General features: G+C 39.8%; 2 protein-coding genes across 14 annotated transcripts in view; one reads left to right on the top strand and one right to left on the bottom strand.

Moving 5' to 3' along the window:
• Window positions 1-58: 58 nt before the first annotated feature.
• On the bottom strand, window positions 59-14,137 carry nfrkb (nuclear factor related to kappaB binding protein). 4 transcript variants are annotated; one of them, XM_035990892.1, is made up of 27 exons: window positions 13,934-14,137; window positions 13,364-13,462; window positions 9,414-9,566; window positions 9,087-9,288; window positions 8,853-8,980; window positions 8,610-8,781; window positions 8,390-8,494; window positions 8,225-8,298; window positions 8,061-8,142; window positions 7,777-7,972; window positions 7,101-7,212; window positions 6,874-7,000; window positions 6,709-6,786; window positions 6,540-6,616; window positions 6,347-6,393; window positions 5,971-6,031; window positions 5,690-5,864; window positions 5,478-5,584; window positions 5,233-5,356; window positions 4,751-4,830; window positions 4,381-4,577; window positions 3,992-4,262; window positions 3,729-3,905; window positions 2,548-3,276; window positions 1,722-1,828; window positions 1,185-1,323; window positions 59-1,039 (listed from the first exon to the last, which is right to left on the bottom strand). In XM_035990892.1, the coding sequence occupies exons 3-27, from the start codon at window positions 9,537-9,539 to the stop codon at window positions 899-901; spliced, it is 3,834 nt and encodes a 1,277-aa protein (XP_035846785.1). In that variant the 5' UTR covers window positions 9,540-9,566; window positions 13,364-13,462; window positions 13,934-14,137; the 3' UTR covers window positions 59-898. The 4 variants fall into 4 exon arrangements, with proteins under 4 accessions (XP_035846785.1, XP_035846786.1, XP_031175828.1 ...); XM_035990893.1 differs by lacking the exons at window positions 13,364-13,462; window positions 13,934-14,137 and adding an exon at window positions 11,098-11,116; XM_031319968.2 differs by lacking the exons at window positions 13,364-13,462; window positions 13,934-14,137 and adding an exon at window positions 9,947-10,064.
• ryr1a (ryanodine receptor 1a (skeletal)) overlaps window positions 11,176-17,260 on the top strand; it is a 53,470-nt gene continuing 47,385 nt past the window's right edge. For 8 of the 10 annotated variants that reach the window (XM_031319965.2, XM_035990887.1, XM_035990884.1 and 5 more), the window contains exons 1-8: window positions 11,176-11,401; window positions 15,817-15,936; window positions 16,033-16,131; window positions 16,275-16,295; window positions 16,571-16,645; window positions 16,790-16,868; window positions 16,951-17,063; window positions 17,151-17,250. In XM_031319965.2, coding sequence (XP_031175825.1) covers window positions 11,354-11,401; window positions 15,817-15,936; window positions 16,033-16,131; window positions 16,275-16,295; window positions 16,571-16,645; window positions 16,790-16,868; window positions 16,951-17,063; window positions 17,151-17,250 — 655 coding nt within the window. In that variant the 5' untranslated portion in view covers window positions 11,176-11,353. The remainder of the gene's footprint in view (window positions 11,402-15,816; window positions 15,937-16,032; window positions 16,132-16,274; window positions 16,296-16,570; window positions 16,646-16,789; window positions 16,869-16,950; window positions 17,064-17,150; window positions 17,251-17,260) is intronic. The other 2 variants (XM_035990888.1, XM_031319958.2) reach the window with 1 other exon arrangement.

Here is a 17,260-nt window from a genome sequence, read left to right as displayed (position 1 = left end):
AAAAAAAAAAATCTGTTAAAATATGATCTGTTGTAATGGTCTGTTAACGTATTTTAAAAATAACAAAAGTACATGTTACATAAATTGTAATCTGAAATGTCTGGCTCGAGAGTATGGCTTGCTATTAAATGAAATAAAACACCTAATAAGAGAACAAAATATATTAAAACAAATTAACAAGTCACAACATTCAAATAAATCAGACTTAAGTTCCACTCATTTCACGTTTGCTAATCATACATTACATCAAACATTTAAAGATGTGAAAAAGAGAATATCCTATTGACAGTCACAGAAAGTTGACCAGTCATATAGAAAGTTGAATTTGTAGTTTAATATGAATTAATGAGTTATGATTTGAGGTTGTATTTAGAGGAAATATCAACAGAGCAAATGGTCTTTCGAAAGTTTATAAACCACTGAAGGAAAAAAGTAAATCTGAATTTCTATAGTAAGACTGCAACCTGCCAGAATATGGTTGTAGTTGTCAACAGCCTGGTGAGCTGTTTTATATTTTGACTATAACGATGTGGAGAATATAATTCAGGAGATGGAATGTAGTTGAGAAATAATGACAATTTTCAACATACTGGTGATACTGGTAACTTTGCACAGACCAACACCCTCCAACAGAGTGTCACTCTGAACACAAGCCCATAGCATTTACAGAAAAGTATTAGGTTTCTGGCTATGTGGGTATCATCCGAATAGAAAAGAAATAAAGGCATGTTGTACACTGTAATAACAATGTTATAAATACACATGCAAGAGTAGTAACAAGCCAAATGATCCTAAAAAAGCTTGAGAACAAAAAGTACTCCAATAGTTGAATACAGGCATGTACTGTATATATATAGTACAGTGGACCTACGATTCATTGCTGACTGACAAGATAGGATCACTGTTTAGGAGCAGGTGGGGGATCGGGGGCACATTTGGGTGAAGGTGCTGTTGTGACTACGACTGTGGACACAGATTTCGGGGAGCCTGTTGCCATGTGCTGCTGGAGCTGCTGCGCCTGGACCGTCTGGATGCGAACCTAAAAGGGAGAAAGACAGATAGCTAGCCTTAAGATGCTCGGTGTTTATTTAACTGGACCATAAAGCAGCTGGTTTGATTGAACGGGTGTCACTATAAAATACTTTCTCATTTGCAACACCAAAAAAAGTGTAATTTAAGCTAACCTGCGTGGCCTGTCCTTGCTGCTGAAGCTGCTGGAACTGCTGTGCTGTGACAAAGCTGACCGGTTTGTTCCCTGCGATCAGCTTGGTGCCAGCAGGCATGGTGGTTAGGATGATGTTCCTGCCCAGACTGCTGATACTACTCAGAAAAGAGAGGAAATGAACAAAAACATATCACCAGCCCAACTGACAGCTGTAGAGAAGGACCATGAAAGAAAAAAAGACATTACATAATATAATAAATAAATATATTTAAGAGGATCCAAAATGTATACTTCTGCCACTACAATGTAAACAAAATATAAACAATAGTTGCAAGGTAGTTGCCGTCACATGATGATGAAGGCCCAATAGAGGTTAAACCTCAAAGCATTGAATCTGACAGCACATTCAAATAAAATATATAATGAAAATACCTAAATAAGACAATCTTTACAACTCATTTTACATTTTATCTTTACAATCAAATTTTCTATTCATTTGATCTGGAAAATGTCTAAAAAAAAAAAAAAAAAAAAGTGTGCAGATGATGAGCCTTACTTTGTGTTGAGGCTTCCTTTCACAATCGGTGTGGTCACAACACTTTTGCTCTTCAGTGGTTGGTTCAGAACAGAGAGAGGCACAGTTATCCGTGCAGGTAACTTTCCCTACAGTGTTGTCAAAACAAGAGGATTGTTCCTGAGTCATGGGACTTTCAGAATTGATTTCCTAGACTTAAGTTGAGTTCCTTATTGATGGATTCTTTCATGAGAAAACTATGCAAATTAATAAATCAACTATTAACAGAGGCATTTTTCAAGAAGAATACAGTAATTTAAATCAATCTTTCAATTTTTTATATAGCACTTTTAGTACATGTAAATGTAGCACATCCAACTGCAACTCAAATGACCACTTATAAACACATTTCATTTCCCTTTTGTCTTTGGGAGCAAAATAAAAAGATCTGTGCTCAGCCGTTTATCTGTTATCTCATCTCAGATCACATAAAAAGCATATCTTGAGTTGTTTGACATAGGCAAATGTGAGCTGTTTGTTGGAGGTTTGCTTTATATACAGGATCATAGCTGACTGTGGTCTGGGGTTGCATGCATCCCCTTACTGTAGGGGCTGGTGCTATTGACTTTCTACTACTTTATATCCCATGACCTAGGCGAGTGAAAAACACTTGGTTGAACCTGCATTACAATATAACACTTATTATATGATATGATATAATGGTTTAGGACTATTTAGGATTTCTGGCGTTAGATATCTGTAATCATATAAAATAACATACCTTATCCGAAGGGAATGATGGCCAAATTAACAAAAAAAAACTTGCAATTTCCTTCAAATATATAGAGAAACAGAATCATTTCCTTACCGTTTGTGTAGTAACCACTGTAGCTGGGACCTGCCGCACAGTGGCTGTAGCTGTTCCTAGAGTCAGAGGTGAGCACGAGACTCCAGGAGCCACTGTGATCCCCTTAGCACCAGCCACAACACTGGCAGCCATGGTCACTACATTAGCACATGTAGACGCTGTGAGTGTTTTACTGCCGGTGGTGGTTGTCATCGTGATGGTCTGACCCTGTTTCTGTGGAATAACACCAAGGCCTGGCATTATACGAATGGTGGCACCACTCTTGTCAGGGGAGGTCACGCTAGAGAAGGTCCTAGATTTTTGGTCAGCCATGGTGACAGCCAACGTGGGCATCAGACGTATTGCTGTGTCTCCTGCAGCCTTCAACAAGTTAGCGGTAACAGGGCCTGCTTTGGTGGTCTGTACTTCCCCTGTGCAGGATGTAGCACTGGAGGCAGAGGAAGGTGAAGGGTGGGGTGGCGTCACATGGAGAGTTGCCGATATGCTCTTGCTGCCTGTAGTGGCACTGCTAAGGAAGTCAGGGGTGAGTTTGACAGTTGCAACTGGGGATTTGGCAAGAGTTGCCATCATATCTGGGGTGATCCGCAGCACCGTCTGGCCTTTTGCGTCTGTGGTGATGGAGGACGGTGGAAGACGTAGGACATCTTTACCCTGGATGCGCAGATTTGTAGCCGTTATTGGAATTCCTGCTCCTCCAGTCTTCATTCCCAATTGGCCTGTGATGGACACCTTAAAAGAAAAAAAATGTAACATAACAAAAAGATAAATCTTGTGATCATTAACATGGCAAATGACATTTGTTACTTATTTAAAGGATAGAGATTTTTACTATTATAGTCAGCTCCATAACCTGAAGACTTTTTTGTGTTGATACCAGATAAGGCCAGATTTCCTATGCAGGACAGAGGCTGAACTAAACTGAACGACTTTTTTCTGCACTTGTACTTTTAAGTATGTCTAAGTTACTTATTCATTAAAATTTGGCATTGAGTATTTAAGGAGTACAATGTGTCTGTTATCTACCTGTAAATAGCTTTAATAGCTTTTTTAGCTGTAGTTTGAGGGCATGGCTACCTCTACACATTTTAAATCTGTGCAACAACCAACTTCCAGCCTGGTGGAGACATTCTTACAGGTCAAGACTGTTCAGGAAAGCCTAACTGGCCAAATATCTGGTTCACCTGTTTGATATTCGGGCTGGTGACTCCTTGCAGCATAGCAGGGGAAACAGGGTTGTTAGCCGGGCTACCAGGTGATCTAGCTTGAGGTTTGGCCACAGCTACAGCAGACACAGACAGGGTGGTCGGCACCTGGACTGGACTGGCAGACTGACTCCTCAGAGGCACAGAAACCACTGCCTATTGATATAGATAATAAACACAGACAGAATTATTATGCATTTGCAATATGCAAAAACAACAAACACAGCTCTTCATCTAATTACCTGTGAAATGCTCTTGGCTGACATTGACACCGGCATCCTGATCTGGTGAGGGGTCTGATGTACCAGTGTGGCCTGCTGACCTCCTACCGAAGACCCCAGACCAGGCTGAGTGGAAACAACCCGCACCTGAGGGAGGGAGCCCGTCGCCAGGTGACTCACTATCCGAGCCGCGTGTTGGGATGTGACTGGCTGTGAAACTGGTGGACAAGCCTGACTGGTGGGTAAGATGGTTCCCAGCTGGGGCAATGAGGGAGGGGACACAAGAAGAACACTGGGAGAGCGAGATAGGGCAAGAGAGGAGAAAAGCCTATTTCAAATTACACAGATGAAACATGGATGCATGTATCGTACTATATTAAAAAGAACAAAATCTCTTGTGTCACACTGACCCTGTGCTGGTTTTGATTGTATCCGGGACTCCGGTCTTTGTTGGTGTGGTGGTTGTGCAGGGTAAGGGTGACATAGGGGTTCCAGGTGTGTTTGGGGTAGGTGTTGTTGGGGTTGGTGACATGGGATTGGAGCCTATATCCTGTCCTGCCTCCAGACATCCCGTGGTTTTACTGCTTCCGTCTTTACTTCCGGACTTCTAAAACATTAACAGGAGATTCTTAACCAACACGTTGCTCTCAGACAGTCATAAACAACAATTTAGAACTCCAAGTGGGAAAACAATAACTTCCACTACAGTAAATAGTGTATGTTTTACATTGTGTGCAGCTAGGTGCAGTTTCTGCAGTAAAATGGAGGCAGTGGACTCACAGGCTTAGATGCAGGTTTAGGTTTCTGCTGTAGGGCTTTTCTTGCTTTTGCAGCAGCAGCTTGAGCCTGGTGGATCCTCTCTGGATGAAAGAAACAAACATGGAAATTAACATTTTTCCAAATCCTAAATACAGGAGCATATATTATGAGACACTTTGCTCATCTCCATGTGAGTGCAATTCCACTATGATGAAGAACAAGGTGATAGAAGGATAAAGGAATAAAAGGTTGAACATTTTCTAATTCTACACATCCATGGTTTAAAACCACACAAATTATTAGAATTATATCTATCAAGCAGATATATCTAGGAAATTAAGTAAATCTTCTATTCAGACAATAGTGGATACTCAAACTAGAAAAAAAAGGCTCTTTGTTGGCTGTTTCCAATCAAAAACTACAGGATTAGAGATCTTTACACTTCTGAACAAACTTCAAAAGATGAACAGCTAAACCCTAAAGTCGGGAAAATGGTTTCTTACCAAACTCCTCTTGACTGCGACTGCGGTGCAGGTAAATCCAGAGCTTGCGTCCTATGTCATACTTTACACAAGGGTCTTTCTCATAGTGAAGTCTATCCAGAGCCCCACTGACAACTGTGTTCACCTAAATGACAAAGAAGACAATAACTTAAAGACTGCAGGCCAATGTAAGGTACACACAAGTCACTCTGCCAGAGTAAGCTGAATGACAACAGAAAAAAAAAAATAAAAAAAATATAGCACACCTGTGCACTAGTGACATCTGGAGCGAGAAACTGTGAGTCTTTCAAAAGTTCACAGATCTCTGCCCTCGTTCCTTCTCCATTGGGTAACCTGGCTGCTGCATCCCGCACTATGGAAGAAAGTGGTTGGAAGTCAGAAGGGTTTCCTTTTCACACACTGAAAACTGATTCTCTACAGCCTGACAAAGGAGTCAGAGTAAAACAGAAGGCCTAACCCAGAGAGAGAATGGTGACATATGGTGGTCGGTCCGAGCGGAGCAATGTGTGCTCCCTGGCTTTGTTGAGAGACATCTCCTTATCAAACACCCCTTTAACAGGCCCCACCACAGATTCAAAGCCGTGCATCCTAAAGGTGAAGGCTTTATGTGGCTGGTTGTATCGCTGCTGCTCCTAATAGAACAAAAAAAGTATGTATGTAAAACTTAGTATGTTCATGTCCAGGCAAAAGAGGCAAAATGTTGTAAATAACAAAAAGATTCCAGCAGCACAAACAAACCTGGATTTGAAACACTTGTCTCTCATCTCCAGTACTGGGCCGCACCACATAATCAGTTGAGCTGCTTGGTTAAAGATATTACACTGTTAACTTCAACAACCATGATATTGTAACTCAAACTGCTTTATTATGTTAATGTCAGGCTACAAATAACTATTATCTTTATCAATAGTTAAACTACTGATTTTTTGATTGAGCAATTAACTATTTGCCATCTAAAATACACAAAATTAGGTTAGTAAAAAAGGCATCCTTAGTCCTACTGACAATGCAAAAAACAATAATCCATTAATTTACGGTCAATCAGCTAGTTAATTAGTTACGTTGTTTGTGATTTTATCATGTTTGCAATGCCTTATAGATCGCTGAATCTTACACTCTCGGTGTGGGAGAAGTCATCTCTAGCATGTCTTCATTTTCTGTCTGTGGAAGACAGAAAAAACCTGTTTACATTTTGTCACAAATAAAAAACAGTGTTAAACATGGTAAACAAAAATAAAGTAGCATAGCATAGTATAAACTGCAGAGTCATTGCTGAAACTGTACCTGTAATATAATAATTGTACTACCTTAATAACTAAATCTTTGGAGTCCAGCCACAGCTGACAGAGTGCACTGAGATCCTTCTCTGTATCCTGAGTGGGGCCTAAAAAATAAATGATTGACTTTAATCCTCAAGAATAGTCTGAATACCAAGCACTGTATTAATCAGGGATTTTAATAGCTGCTTCCTCTTACCAATCCACTTCCACTGCTGAGATTCATCAGCAAATTCCAGAAATGGAGAAAAGCCACTGGGGAGTGCCATCATCCCATCTGATTAACAAAGATAACATACAGTACATGAGTAACATGGGGTGGATAATAAAGCCTGACCATTTCAGTGTGACCACGGCTAGTTACCTTTAGTCTCTCCTGCAAGAAACTGCAAGGCTTGAAGAACCAAGTCAGACCAACATGGGACAGATGAAAACCACACGTTGAGACAGCTGGCTGGAGAAGACTGCCACATTTGAACTTTCTCCTCTAACTGACACACAATGACAAACATCACAATGTAGGCCTTATGTGTAGTCGGAACTGTGATTGATTTTATATTATGTATGTGAGACTCTGTAATAAGAGCATACCAGTGAAGTGCTGTTAAGGGTTTCTGCCTTTAAGATGCTCTCCAACAAGCTGAAGAAACTGATAGCTATTTCTTCAACTGGAACCGGGCTGCTCTGAGACTCTTCCACAATTCTGCAATAATGTGGTAATAATGGTACATTAGTCTTTGATTACAGGAGACCCACTGAAAATATACATATTGTCATGGCACGATCTTCCTATGGGCTGTTCTGCATGGCTGTCAGGCTGGGTAGGAGGGACTTACATGGTCACAGAGACTGGGAGTTTACAAAGGGGAAGATTGGGAGCAGCTGCGGGAGACGACAGTTTGAGGATCGGAGTTTCAGGAAGAGATGCTGTTGCTGATTGTCTTAACGTTTGTCCGCGTCTTTAAATGTCTACAAGTGAACTGTCAATGGAGCGCCGAGGCTAACCAGTGTTGGAGGACGGAGAGCGGGCTGACCGGGTGACGGAGTGGAGCAGCACCGGGCAACGAACGACAGGTAGGCCCATTTCACCTTACCTTTAGCCTAGCGCTTATCTGTGGAAATTCATAAATGCACGGACGGCCAAACTCTGGAAGACCCTAGACAAGTAACGATAGTATCAAGTAGTCCCAGGGTTGTGATTATGCCGTGACAATATACACACACTATTCTGTAGGTATTTTTGACACCAGTGCGGCACTAGACTCACTCCTCCTTGATGTTGGGCAGTGGAGTAGATGGTGTGTCTGGCAGGGAGTTGATGATACTCGTTGGTGGAGCTGATGGGGTGTCTGAAGGTGCGAGAATTTCACAGGGATCCTCAGATTCCACTTTTATTGTCCTTATTTTCTTCTTCCTTCTCTCATCCTTTATCTTCTTCTTAGGCAGAGACAGATCAAAAAGTGCTGCAAGAAAAAAAGGAATGAAACCTATCAACTGTATGTCATGAAATCAGCGAAGGCTTTGGCTTAAGATAATAATTCTTTTACTTACGCACAGTCCCCTTCCGACCAATATTTGCTCTTGAAAGTATGTCTCCAAGGTGGAGATCAGAGGTCATCAAGTCTGGATGATCCTGAGTGAATCAATCGTTAATGATATACTGTACAAATTAAGACAAAACCATATCTGTGTCTTTATCTCCTGACACCACTTACTGGCTGTCGCTTCCTCTTCTCCCGATGGTTTTGCAGCATGGCTTTCAAGTCCCACTCCCCTAGCTCTATTTTTTCTGTGACAAAAATAAAAACGCCTTTAGACATTATATTTGCTGTGTTTAAACATTTGAGGAACATCATCCTTATGTGGCAGAAATAACTGACCAGTAGTCTTCATGTCTTGGGTGGAGAGGCTAGGAAGAACTCTGAGCGAGACAGTGGGTGTAGGAGAGGGGGGTGATTGGGGTGCTGGAGTCCATGATGATATGTCTACAAGCATTATGCAGTAAGACTCTTATTAGTGTTCCCAAGCTTATTATTAGAGAAATGCTTAGAAAAAAAGGTATCGTTATCAGCAGTTAAGCTAATGAAAGAACAGACTGACCGTCATCATCAGATGAAGCATTGCTGTCTCCACACTCAGTTTTGACCTCCTTTAATATGCGGCTCAATCGTCTTCTCACCCTTGGCTCCCGCATTTCAACATGAGTCTTGGTCGGTAACTTTCTTTTTGGTGGAAAGTCCAGACCATTGTGAACCGCAAACTCCAGCAGCTCCTACAAAAAGAATACGCATTAAGACTAACGGCAAGAGGCCACGTGCCTTGTACCTCAAACTTTAAAAATACCTTTCTGGAGACGAGGATGTGCTTCAACAGTTTGTGGTAATATTGCTGAAGGGAGTACAACTGTCGCTTCCTCTGGGACTTGGCACACAATTGTCTGTACTTGACCACCTCAGGATTGAAGTAACCATCTGGGTTGAGATAATGAGGGTCATGATCAGGAAGTGCTTCAAAAATGGACTCAGCATGATAAAGTTGTGTGTTGGTGGGTAAATAAGTGGATAACTAGGAAATCACCTCTGAATTGTTTTTGTGCAAGATAAAGGGGATTTCCAAAGTTAAAGTCTTTGTTGTTGAATAGGTCACTGATGGTGCTGTCCTGCTCAGCAACATTGTTGTCAGGAAACTGTGGCAAAAACTGCCGAAGGTGCTGCCTCTGGGAATCTGACAGTACTTCGCTCCAGGTGCTTTCACTCATCACAGAGAAGAAAATGTCAGGCTAATGAAAACAAAAAGGTAAACAGCAAAAATGAATGCATCGTCTGCATTGTGTTTGACACGTGAACAATCGTAAAAAAAAGCAGAAAAGAGCAGCATTTCATCACTGAGCGCCTGATAACTCACGTCCTCAAGTAGGTCCTCTGGGAGGTTCAATCTACAGTTCCCCAGCATGCATTCCTCTGTGATTTGTCCATCGTTTTCTTCTTTAGGATCGAGAGGGTCTGTAAGCATGTGGGTGAGGGCATCCATTCTTCTCCTGTGTACCAAGCTTTAAGCCTTACACACAGAAAAAAACATGGCTAACGTTACACACAAAACCTCGTTTTAATCTGTGGACGGACGCCAACTCATACGTTTGCTTTCAGTGATTCTTGCAAACCATGTTGTGCTTTATAGTTTGGGAATAATCTGCTAGTTCAGTGCTACAAACGGCATGAACATTAGCAAGCATTTACCAATGTCAAAACATTAGCCACTTTGTACAGTACCGTAGCGCTGCTTTGTGAGCTAAACTACCAGCTAAGTTAGCAAAAGAGCCAGGTAACAATGGGATTCTGGTTTCAACACAAACATACTATTACTGTTCGATATTTTCGCAAATTTGCTTGTTATGAATACGTTGATACTGCTGGTTAAAAACTGCTATTAGCTCTTACCTGACACTGCTTTGTGTTTTGGAAATGAAGGGGGAACTATTTTACCGACGGACCATTTTCTTCTTCTACTGAAATTGGATGACACAAACCCGCCGCGCGTTTCACTTCATATGCGTTTACTGCCCTCCACAGGAAGTCTATAAGTATGTATACATACAACTATAAAATGATGCACTAAACGTATTAACTTCGTTTCTTTTAACAGTTTGCTTTTTATTTATTGTACTTAGTATGTTCAGAGACGGGTTAGAGCTAGTAATAGAGCATATTTGGTGTTATTATTCATAACTTTGGGCCAGAGAAGACCATAATTCTTATTTAACACATTAAATCATTCACACACTAGCTAGCTAGCTAAACGTTGAACATTGTTAAGCTAACGTTAGAGCTAACGGTAGCAAGATAACGTTATTGCTAGTGTTTTTTTCTACATCTCTACATTCTTTAACTTATTTTCACGTTTTCTATACTCAGAAACTCACAGAATGCACAGGAGAGACAAGAGCTTATTTTACAGTCTATGGGCAAGAGCAGGAGCAGTTAAAAAAGACGATGTTGTGCACATCCATGTAGTTGAGTGTGCGAACTTTCTCACTTTCTTTGAACAAGAGCAGGAGCAGAACATGGATGTAGCTAGCAGACAGCTGACAGCTGTCATTAATCCATGCTGACAGTGTTCCCAGGGATGATGGCTAGGTAGTTTTAGCCATTTAGCATTAGCGTTAGCATTAGTTTGTTTTTTATTCTCATACACACATGCATTTTATGCTGAAAAAGAATGCAATATCTCATTTATTATTTAGTCTTATTCCAATATATTTAAAATAAAAACAATACATATAATAACAACTAATAAATTAAAGTAGATAACAATGAAAATAAAAGTATTTGTCATTGAACAACACTGTATATATATATATATATAATTTATCAATGTACGTTTGTATGTATTTTTATAGTATATTTAATGTATATACTCCCACATGTCCTGGAAGTTTCACACTGGAAAAAACACTGTAATACAGTCCCTTATTTAACATATGTATGGCATTATGAGAGTTATTTGTTATATTATATCTCTATTCAATTATCTTACTCTAGTGCCGTAATTTATAATGTAACAACTTAGTGCAACACAATGGTCTAGATACCTTAACAGGAACATTTAAATTGCTGGTTCAGCTTTGTCAGCTTGCTCCACCTCTTTATGATGCTGTAATGAACAGGAATGAACAGTCAAGCCCTCTGCCTCATACCACAGCCAGAGAGAGGCACAGGACTGCCCTTCAGAAACCTTCACCAACATTGTCCTGCCTTATGTGGTGGGCATAGGCACCAGGAGTTACAGAACTAAGAGATAAACATTTTCCCATTTTCCTGAAGGTTTCCTTTTAATGCCTTGGGAGAATGGCAGAAGGTGCAGATGGAGAGGAAGAGATTCAGTTCCTGCGCACGGTAAGTGATGCTGTCTGCCTTTTCTCAGAAAGTATTAAAAAATGGATTCAGTCACTAATGAACAGTAATTGACCTTTTGCGTAATGAATTGTTGCTGCGTAATAGATGATAGACATTTACTGTTGGGTAACTTTCTTGACTGAGCACAGATTGCCAAGGACAGGTGGCTGGTTTGGTCTGCATTGTTATCTATTTATATCCTTTTAGGGTTCTTGATATATTACTGCTTTGTCTCAAATAAGAAATCTTCTGGTGCCAGGTGACAGTTAATACATAGACATAACAGATTACCAAAAACATTTAGATACAAAACGTGAAAGTATTATGACAATTTGACTTGGATCAATTTACTTTGATAACAGTTAGGACAATTTAACATTTCTTTAAAACACGAATTGGTTGAATCATTAGAATAAAAATCCACCGAAAGACAGAGTTCAGTTCTGATTTCTATGAGTAGGTTGTGTAAAAGGCAGTTTAGTCTATTTGTGAATTCAAACAGATCCATCCTAAAGCAAGATTGGAGGCAGCCAGACTCATTTGATGACAAAATAATGCTGTAACTAATAATTAATTAATAGTGAATGGTAGTATGAACTGGTGGGCTTAATTGTGCAAGAGACACAACGTCCTGTCTGTATAACCATGTTTGTTGCTTGATGTTATTCCAGATTAAATATGTGGTTGTGTTGTTTTTTGCTTTTGTAGAGAATGAAAATACGAATGATTTAAGTATTCTGGGTAGTTTGCTATCATTTGTATTTGTATCAATAGTTCCCTAGACTTGTCCTTTATCTCAGAAGGTATAACCACCCATTTCCATAACTTTTTAGAAAAAATGTCATTTGACAGACATCATGTAATATGTACTCACTTTGTTGCTCCTTGGAAATAAATGGCTGGTACAGATGGTGGTCATCTCTTGCATATAACTTATTATCTGCTGTTTACGATAAAGTTCTGTATGTAACTATTTGTAAACCAACATGACCTAACATTGGTAAACCGCTTACTGTGCATGTCCCACACCAAAATTGAATAATGGCACATTTGTTCTCAGGTCTTTGTTCTACTGTAGGCCCAATTTGTGATTTAGGTAACATGAATTTGTAATATAAATATCTTGCTTAGGGAGGTTTCAGTACATTTCAAAGTTTTAATTTAAAGTTTAACATTTTGATTTTACATTACATGTTATAACATATTAAGTTTAAATGTAGTTTATTTTTGCTGCATTACTCACTGCTGAGCTATCAGATTCCCAGTTTAGATCTCTGGGCCAAAGTTTACAGAAGGGCATTGTAGCCTTGTAAGCTGTCTTCTGTATGTATCACTCTTTATTTGGATAGTCAGTGTTGATACTCAGCTATTGTAGATATTCCACATAATGTCACTTGAGTTTCTCTAGACCCTGGTAACTCTATCCCTGCCATTAGCATAAGCCAGGCACTGATTATCTATAGACTGCATTATAAGTATCACTTCAAACTCAGATCCTTGTAGCCACTTGATTATAAGTTGTGCATCCTGAAGTGTGACTGTGCTCTGTGTTTTTGCTTAAAGAGACTTTTACTTAATATGTTGACAAGTATGAACTCATTCAAATTCTAATGTTTTCTTTTACACATTTAATCTAGCAGCTAGATCTAAAAAGCACATTTCAGTTGGCATTGCCTTATGGCTTGTAACACGGCACTAAAGTAAAATATGTTAACAATGTGTCATAAAGTTACTGTCAGTCTATAGCTGTTCACCCTGAACTCAGAGTTCTATATATACTGTGTGAGGATTAGCAGGTTCAAAGCTTGGCCCATTTCAGCACCTGCTTACTTCAGTCCATGTGGGAACTTTACTCCTAAAGTAGTACTAGAAATGATGTTGGTTTCAAAACATGTTGTTGGTTTTCTATAGAAGTTCTTACATGGCAAATCTAGCAAAAACATTGGAATTTGAGATAAATACCCAGCTACTAGCCTCATGTTGTCATGTTGGATCTGTCTTTCAGTCTGTCTGCCTGTCCGTCTGTTGGTGTGTCTGCCTGTCGACACATTCTTGTCCACACTATAAATTAGGAACAGAACATGACAGAAACTTGATACTTACTTCTGTCATATGCTATGGTAGAATTTTACTCTAATAGTTTGTTGTCAGATGCATTTAACTTCAATATAATGGCTGAAAATTATTAGGAAACTACTGACTTGACTTTCATGTCTACTGTACAGGATAGGTATTTCATTGTTATTGTTTAGTCAGATATTTGAGTAGTCCATGTGTTCAGAACATGAGATAGATGATGAAAGATGCATCAACACCCCTTTTACAATATTTCAAACTTGCATACATTTACTAATGGACAATACACATTCTCTTAAATATATTTTATATTTATTTTTGCCCAATTTGTTGCCAGTTTACAGCTTCAGAAACACATATAAGGCACAAATTACATTAAATGACACAATAGTTTAACCCAAACACACAATTGACAACTATGTTGAAATCTTCACTAAAATAGCATTTGTTACTTACTGGTATGTGCCTTGATTATGGGTATGCATGAACCAGAAGCATTTGCAGATAAAAAACACAAACAGTTGAGCATGAAGTTTTGAGCTGAGTTGAATTTTGAATATTCCTCTTCTCAGCAAGCTGACTAATTCTATCGAATCTGTGCAATGTGGGCCATTTTTTTTCCTGGCAGTCAAATCCTAAATATCTGTTGCTTTCCAGAAGGGGATGTGAGAACAGCAGGTGCAACAGCCTAAAATAGAGATCTGAGGGGGAGTGGCTGGTGTCTTGGAGCCAGAGAGGTGGGGAGATTAGAGCTCTGCCAGTGACAGGCACAGAGAAATACAGCTGTTTTTGCAGGTTATTTTATTTATGCATAGTCTCAAGTTTCTGTTATTTATGTTGGCCTCAATGTTGTCTCTCTGATTCAAGGTTTGGTGGCCAAAACTGAATAATGTATGTGGTGAGATTTTTAAGATTTAGAGATAAGTCAGACATCTACAGTCTCTGTGTTCCTTTGTTAACTGCTTCCTTGGTATGTAGCCACCTCTAAATTAGTTTTACTTGTAATGTCACCCCTCACAAATATAGTACAGTTTGCGTCGTATGGATTTAACCTTTTGATTCCATCAGAGTCATGAATGGCACGTTTAATAGGCTAACCCATGAAATGTAAGGCATAATGCAATTTAAGATTTGCAGAATGCATTAAAGGGGAACTCCATATATTTTACACATCAAAGTCTATTTATATGTCCTGGAGATTACTACAGTACTAGTTTGGCTATCACCAGACCAAGCTCAATCTTTTAAGATTGAACATTAGTCTGGGGAGTCTGCTCTGGATTTTCTACTGCACACAAGGCGTGATCAACGGGCATAGTTCAAATGACTCTGTACACAATTGGATAGTCCTTCAACCAATCAGACCAACAATCCGGGTGACATAGCAGCGACAGCGGCATCAACGGGTTGCTGCGCTTCGGTGGCCGCTATGTTGAATGAAAACAAGAAGCTGCTTGGTCGCTTCTCTATCGTCATCGTGTTAAACCCGCCAATAGCGCTCCAGGTGGATAAGCCAGTTTGTGATTGGTCCCCGCAAAATTGTAATGGAAGCAGGATAGATAAACGTACAGGTTTCCAGCCTGAGCTGCAGGGCGAAATCAAATCGCCGGCAGATCGGGCTGGGTTTACCCAGTCTACTACAGTACAGCATATGTGAAAAAAGTTGTCAAAAGCCTTTTGTGGCTCCAGAGGGAGCTGCTCAAAGTCTGACAAATTGCATCAAGTGATGTCCTTTGAGGCACTACTAGCATAAAACACCTGAATCCAAAGTTGGTAGTCTAGTTGCATTGTGGGTAATGTAGGCGTCAGGTTTTGACAAGGAAGAAGAATGAATAGACAAAAATAGCAATATGCTAAAGACATTGTACATTTATCCTTGTTTTTTAAAGGTTATTGTTCTTTTTGCATTGTCCCTGTTCACATAAAGAAACATAACATAACAAAAGATGATGTCTCTGGTTCTGCTGCATCTATTTTTTATACTTTTGTTTTAGCTGTTAATTGTAAGTCTGACAATGTTATAGGAGTGCAGTGTTAATTGGTGTAGCATTCCTTTAAGATTTAAGTTGTGTAGCATTAGAATATATGTAGTTCTCTTTTTGACAATTTTAATATGGTCAATCAGAGTTGTTATAGAAAACCTTTTTATGTTAAGTTTAAGTTTATGTGTTTTTTAATTAAGTAATTGTTCCAGGTCTCCATCTCAGGTTTCCCTCAGACAATTCCTGCTGGGGACCTTTGTTGCATGTCAATCCCTCTTGCTCTGTCCCCATGTGTTCCTGCAAAAATCCCCCTGAAAACTCATCCTACTTCACACTAGACTTGTTTTGTTTTTGTAGGATGATCAGGTGGTGCTGCAGTGCACTGCGTCTATTCTTAAGGAGCAGATCAAGCTGTGTCTGTCATGTGAAGGATTTGGGAATCGTCTGTGTTTCCTTGAGACCACCTCGAACGCTCAGGTAGTAAAAACATGGGTCTCAACGCATTTTATCTAATTCTTCTGAGAATTTGAGTTTCTACTATTCACTAGGTTTACTAGTTGTCCTGTGTTTCAGATTGTCCCTCCAGACCTTGCAATCTGCTGCTTCATTTTGGAGCAGTCCCTGTCTGTGCGGGCTTTACAGGAGATGTTGTCCAACTCTTCTGTCGATGAGGTAAGTCACAATTAGGGGGGAATTAGTCCTCTAGTATTAGTAATTAGTACTAAATGTGTATTGTTCATTCAACTGAAACTCACTTTGTTTCTTTTCTGACTTGACGGCACATGGTCCTTCACTCTCCCACCTGCCAACCTTAGGCTGTTGATTTGGACAAATGGGTATGTTTGCTTATTTTCCCCTGTCACTGACTGAAACTAAAAGACCATGTCATATCTGCATTGGAGCAAATTTTCACAACCTCATTAGTGCTATTATGCATACAGTTTTCATCATGCAACTTAGTTATTGTTTTGCACATTTCAATTACATTACAATTAACCAAAAGACATGGTCGTGGTTTTTTTTTGTTTTTTTTACCCTCCTACTGCTCTAAGCACATGCTTGGACTTGCCCTACCGTTATTTTAATATTAACAAGATATTAAATCTTCCAGTCATCACAAGGTGGGGGTCACCGAACTCTGCTGTACGGACATGCCATCCTCCTGAAGCACACTCACTCCAGCATGGTGAGCACATTTTCAATCAAGTATGTGTCTACTGCTGCCACTGCTCATGTCCTCTCCTCTAAGCAGCAGTTGTCCTCACAATCTATTATTCTCTACATTTTTCTCTCACGACACTACGTTATTATACCTCTCTTTATGTTGCAGTACTTGAGCTGTTTGACTACTTCTCGCTCACTGACAGACAAATTGGCTTTTGATGTGGGCTTGCAGGAAGACTCCACAGGTGGCTATCAACTTTACTGTCCATTATGTCCAACACACACCGATGTAGATTTCTGTATTCTAAATCTATTTGTCCGTCACAGGAGAGGCCTGCTGGTGGACCATCCATCCTGCCTCTAAGCAAAGGTCTGAAGGCGAGAAGGTCAGGGTGGGAGATGACCTCATTCTTGTCAGTGTTTCTTCAGAGCGATACCTGGTAACCATGATTTTATTTACTTTCACTGTAACTGACAATTTGTTGTCAATAAATCCTACCAATATTATCACCTGCACTTGTTTTTAGCATCTGTCCTACGCCAGTGGTGACTTAATGGTAGATGCCTCTTTCATGCAAACGCTGTGGACCATGACCCCTGTGATGTCAGGATGTGAGCTGGCTGAAGGTTGGAAATT

Source organism: Sander lucioperca, chromosome 13 (genome assembly GCF_008315115.2).
Source record: "Sander lucioperca isolate FBNREF2018 chromosome 13, SLUC_FBN_1.2, whole genome shotgun sequence".
Lineage (NCBI taxonomy): Eukaryota > Metazoa > Chordata > Actinopteri > Perciformes > Percidae > Sander > Sander lucioperca.
Note: the sequence above shows the minus strand (reverse complement) of the source record. Positions and strands in the feature narration are given on the sequence as shown.

Coding starts and splice junctions, on each gene's coding strand:
- nfrkb (XM_035990892.1), bottom strand. CDS start 9,539: ATGGATGCCCTCACCCACATGCTTACAGACCCTCTCGATCCTAAAGAA. Junction 8,981..9,086: donor TGCACAAAAACAATTCAGAG/GTGATTTCCTAG, acceptor ATCTCAACCCAG/ATGGTTACTTCAATCCTGAG. Junction 1,324..1,721: donor AAAGGAAGCCTCAACACAAA/GTAAGGCTCATC, acceptor CTCTTTTCTGAG/TAGTATCAGCAGTCTGGGCA.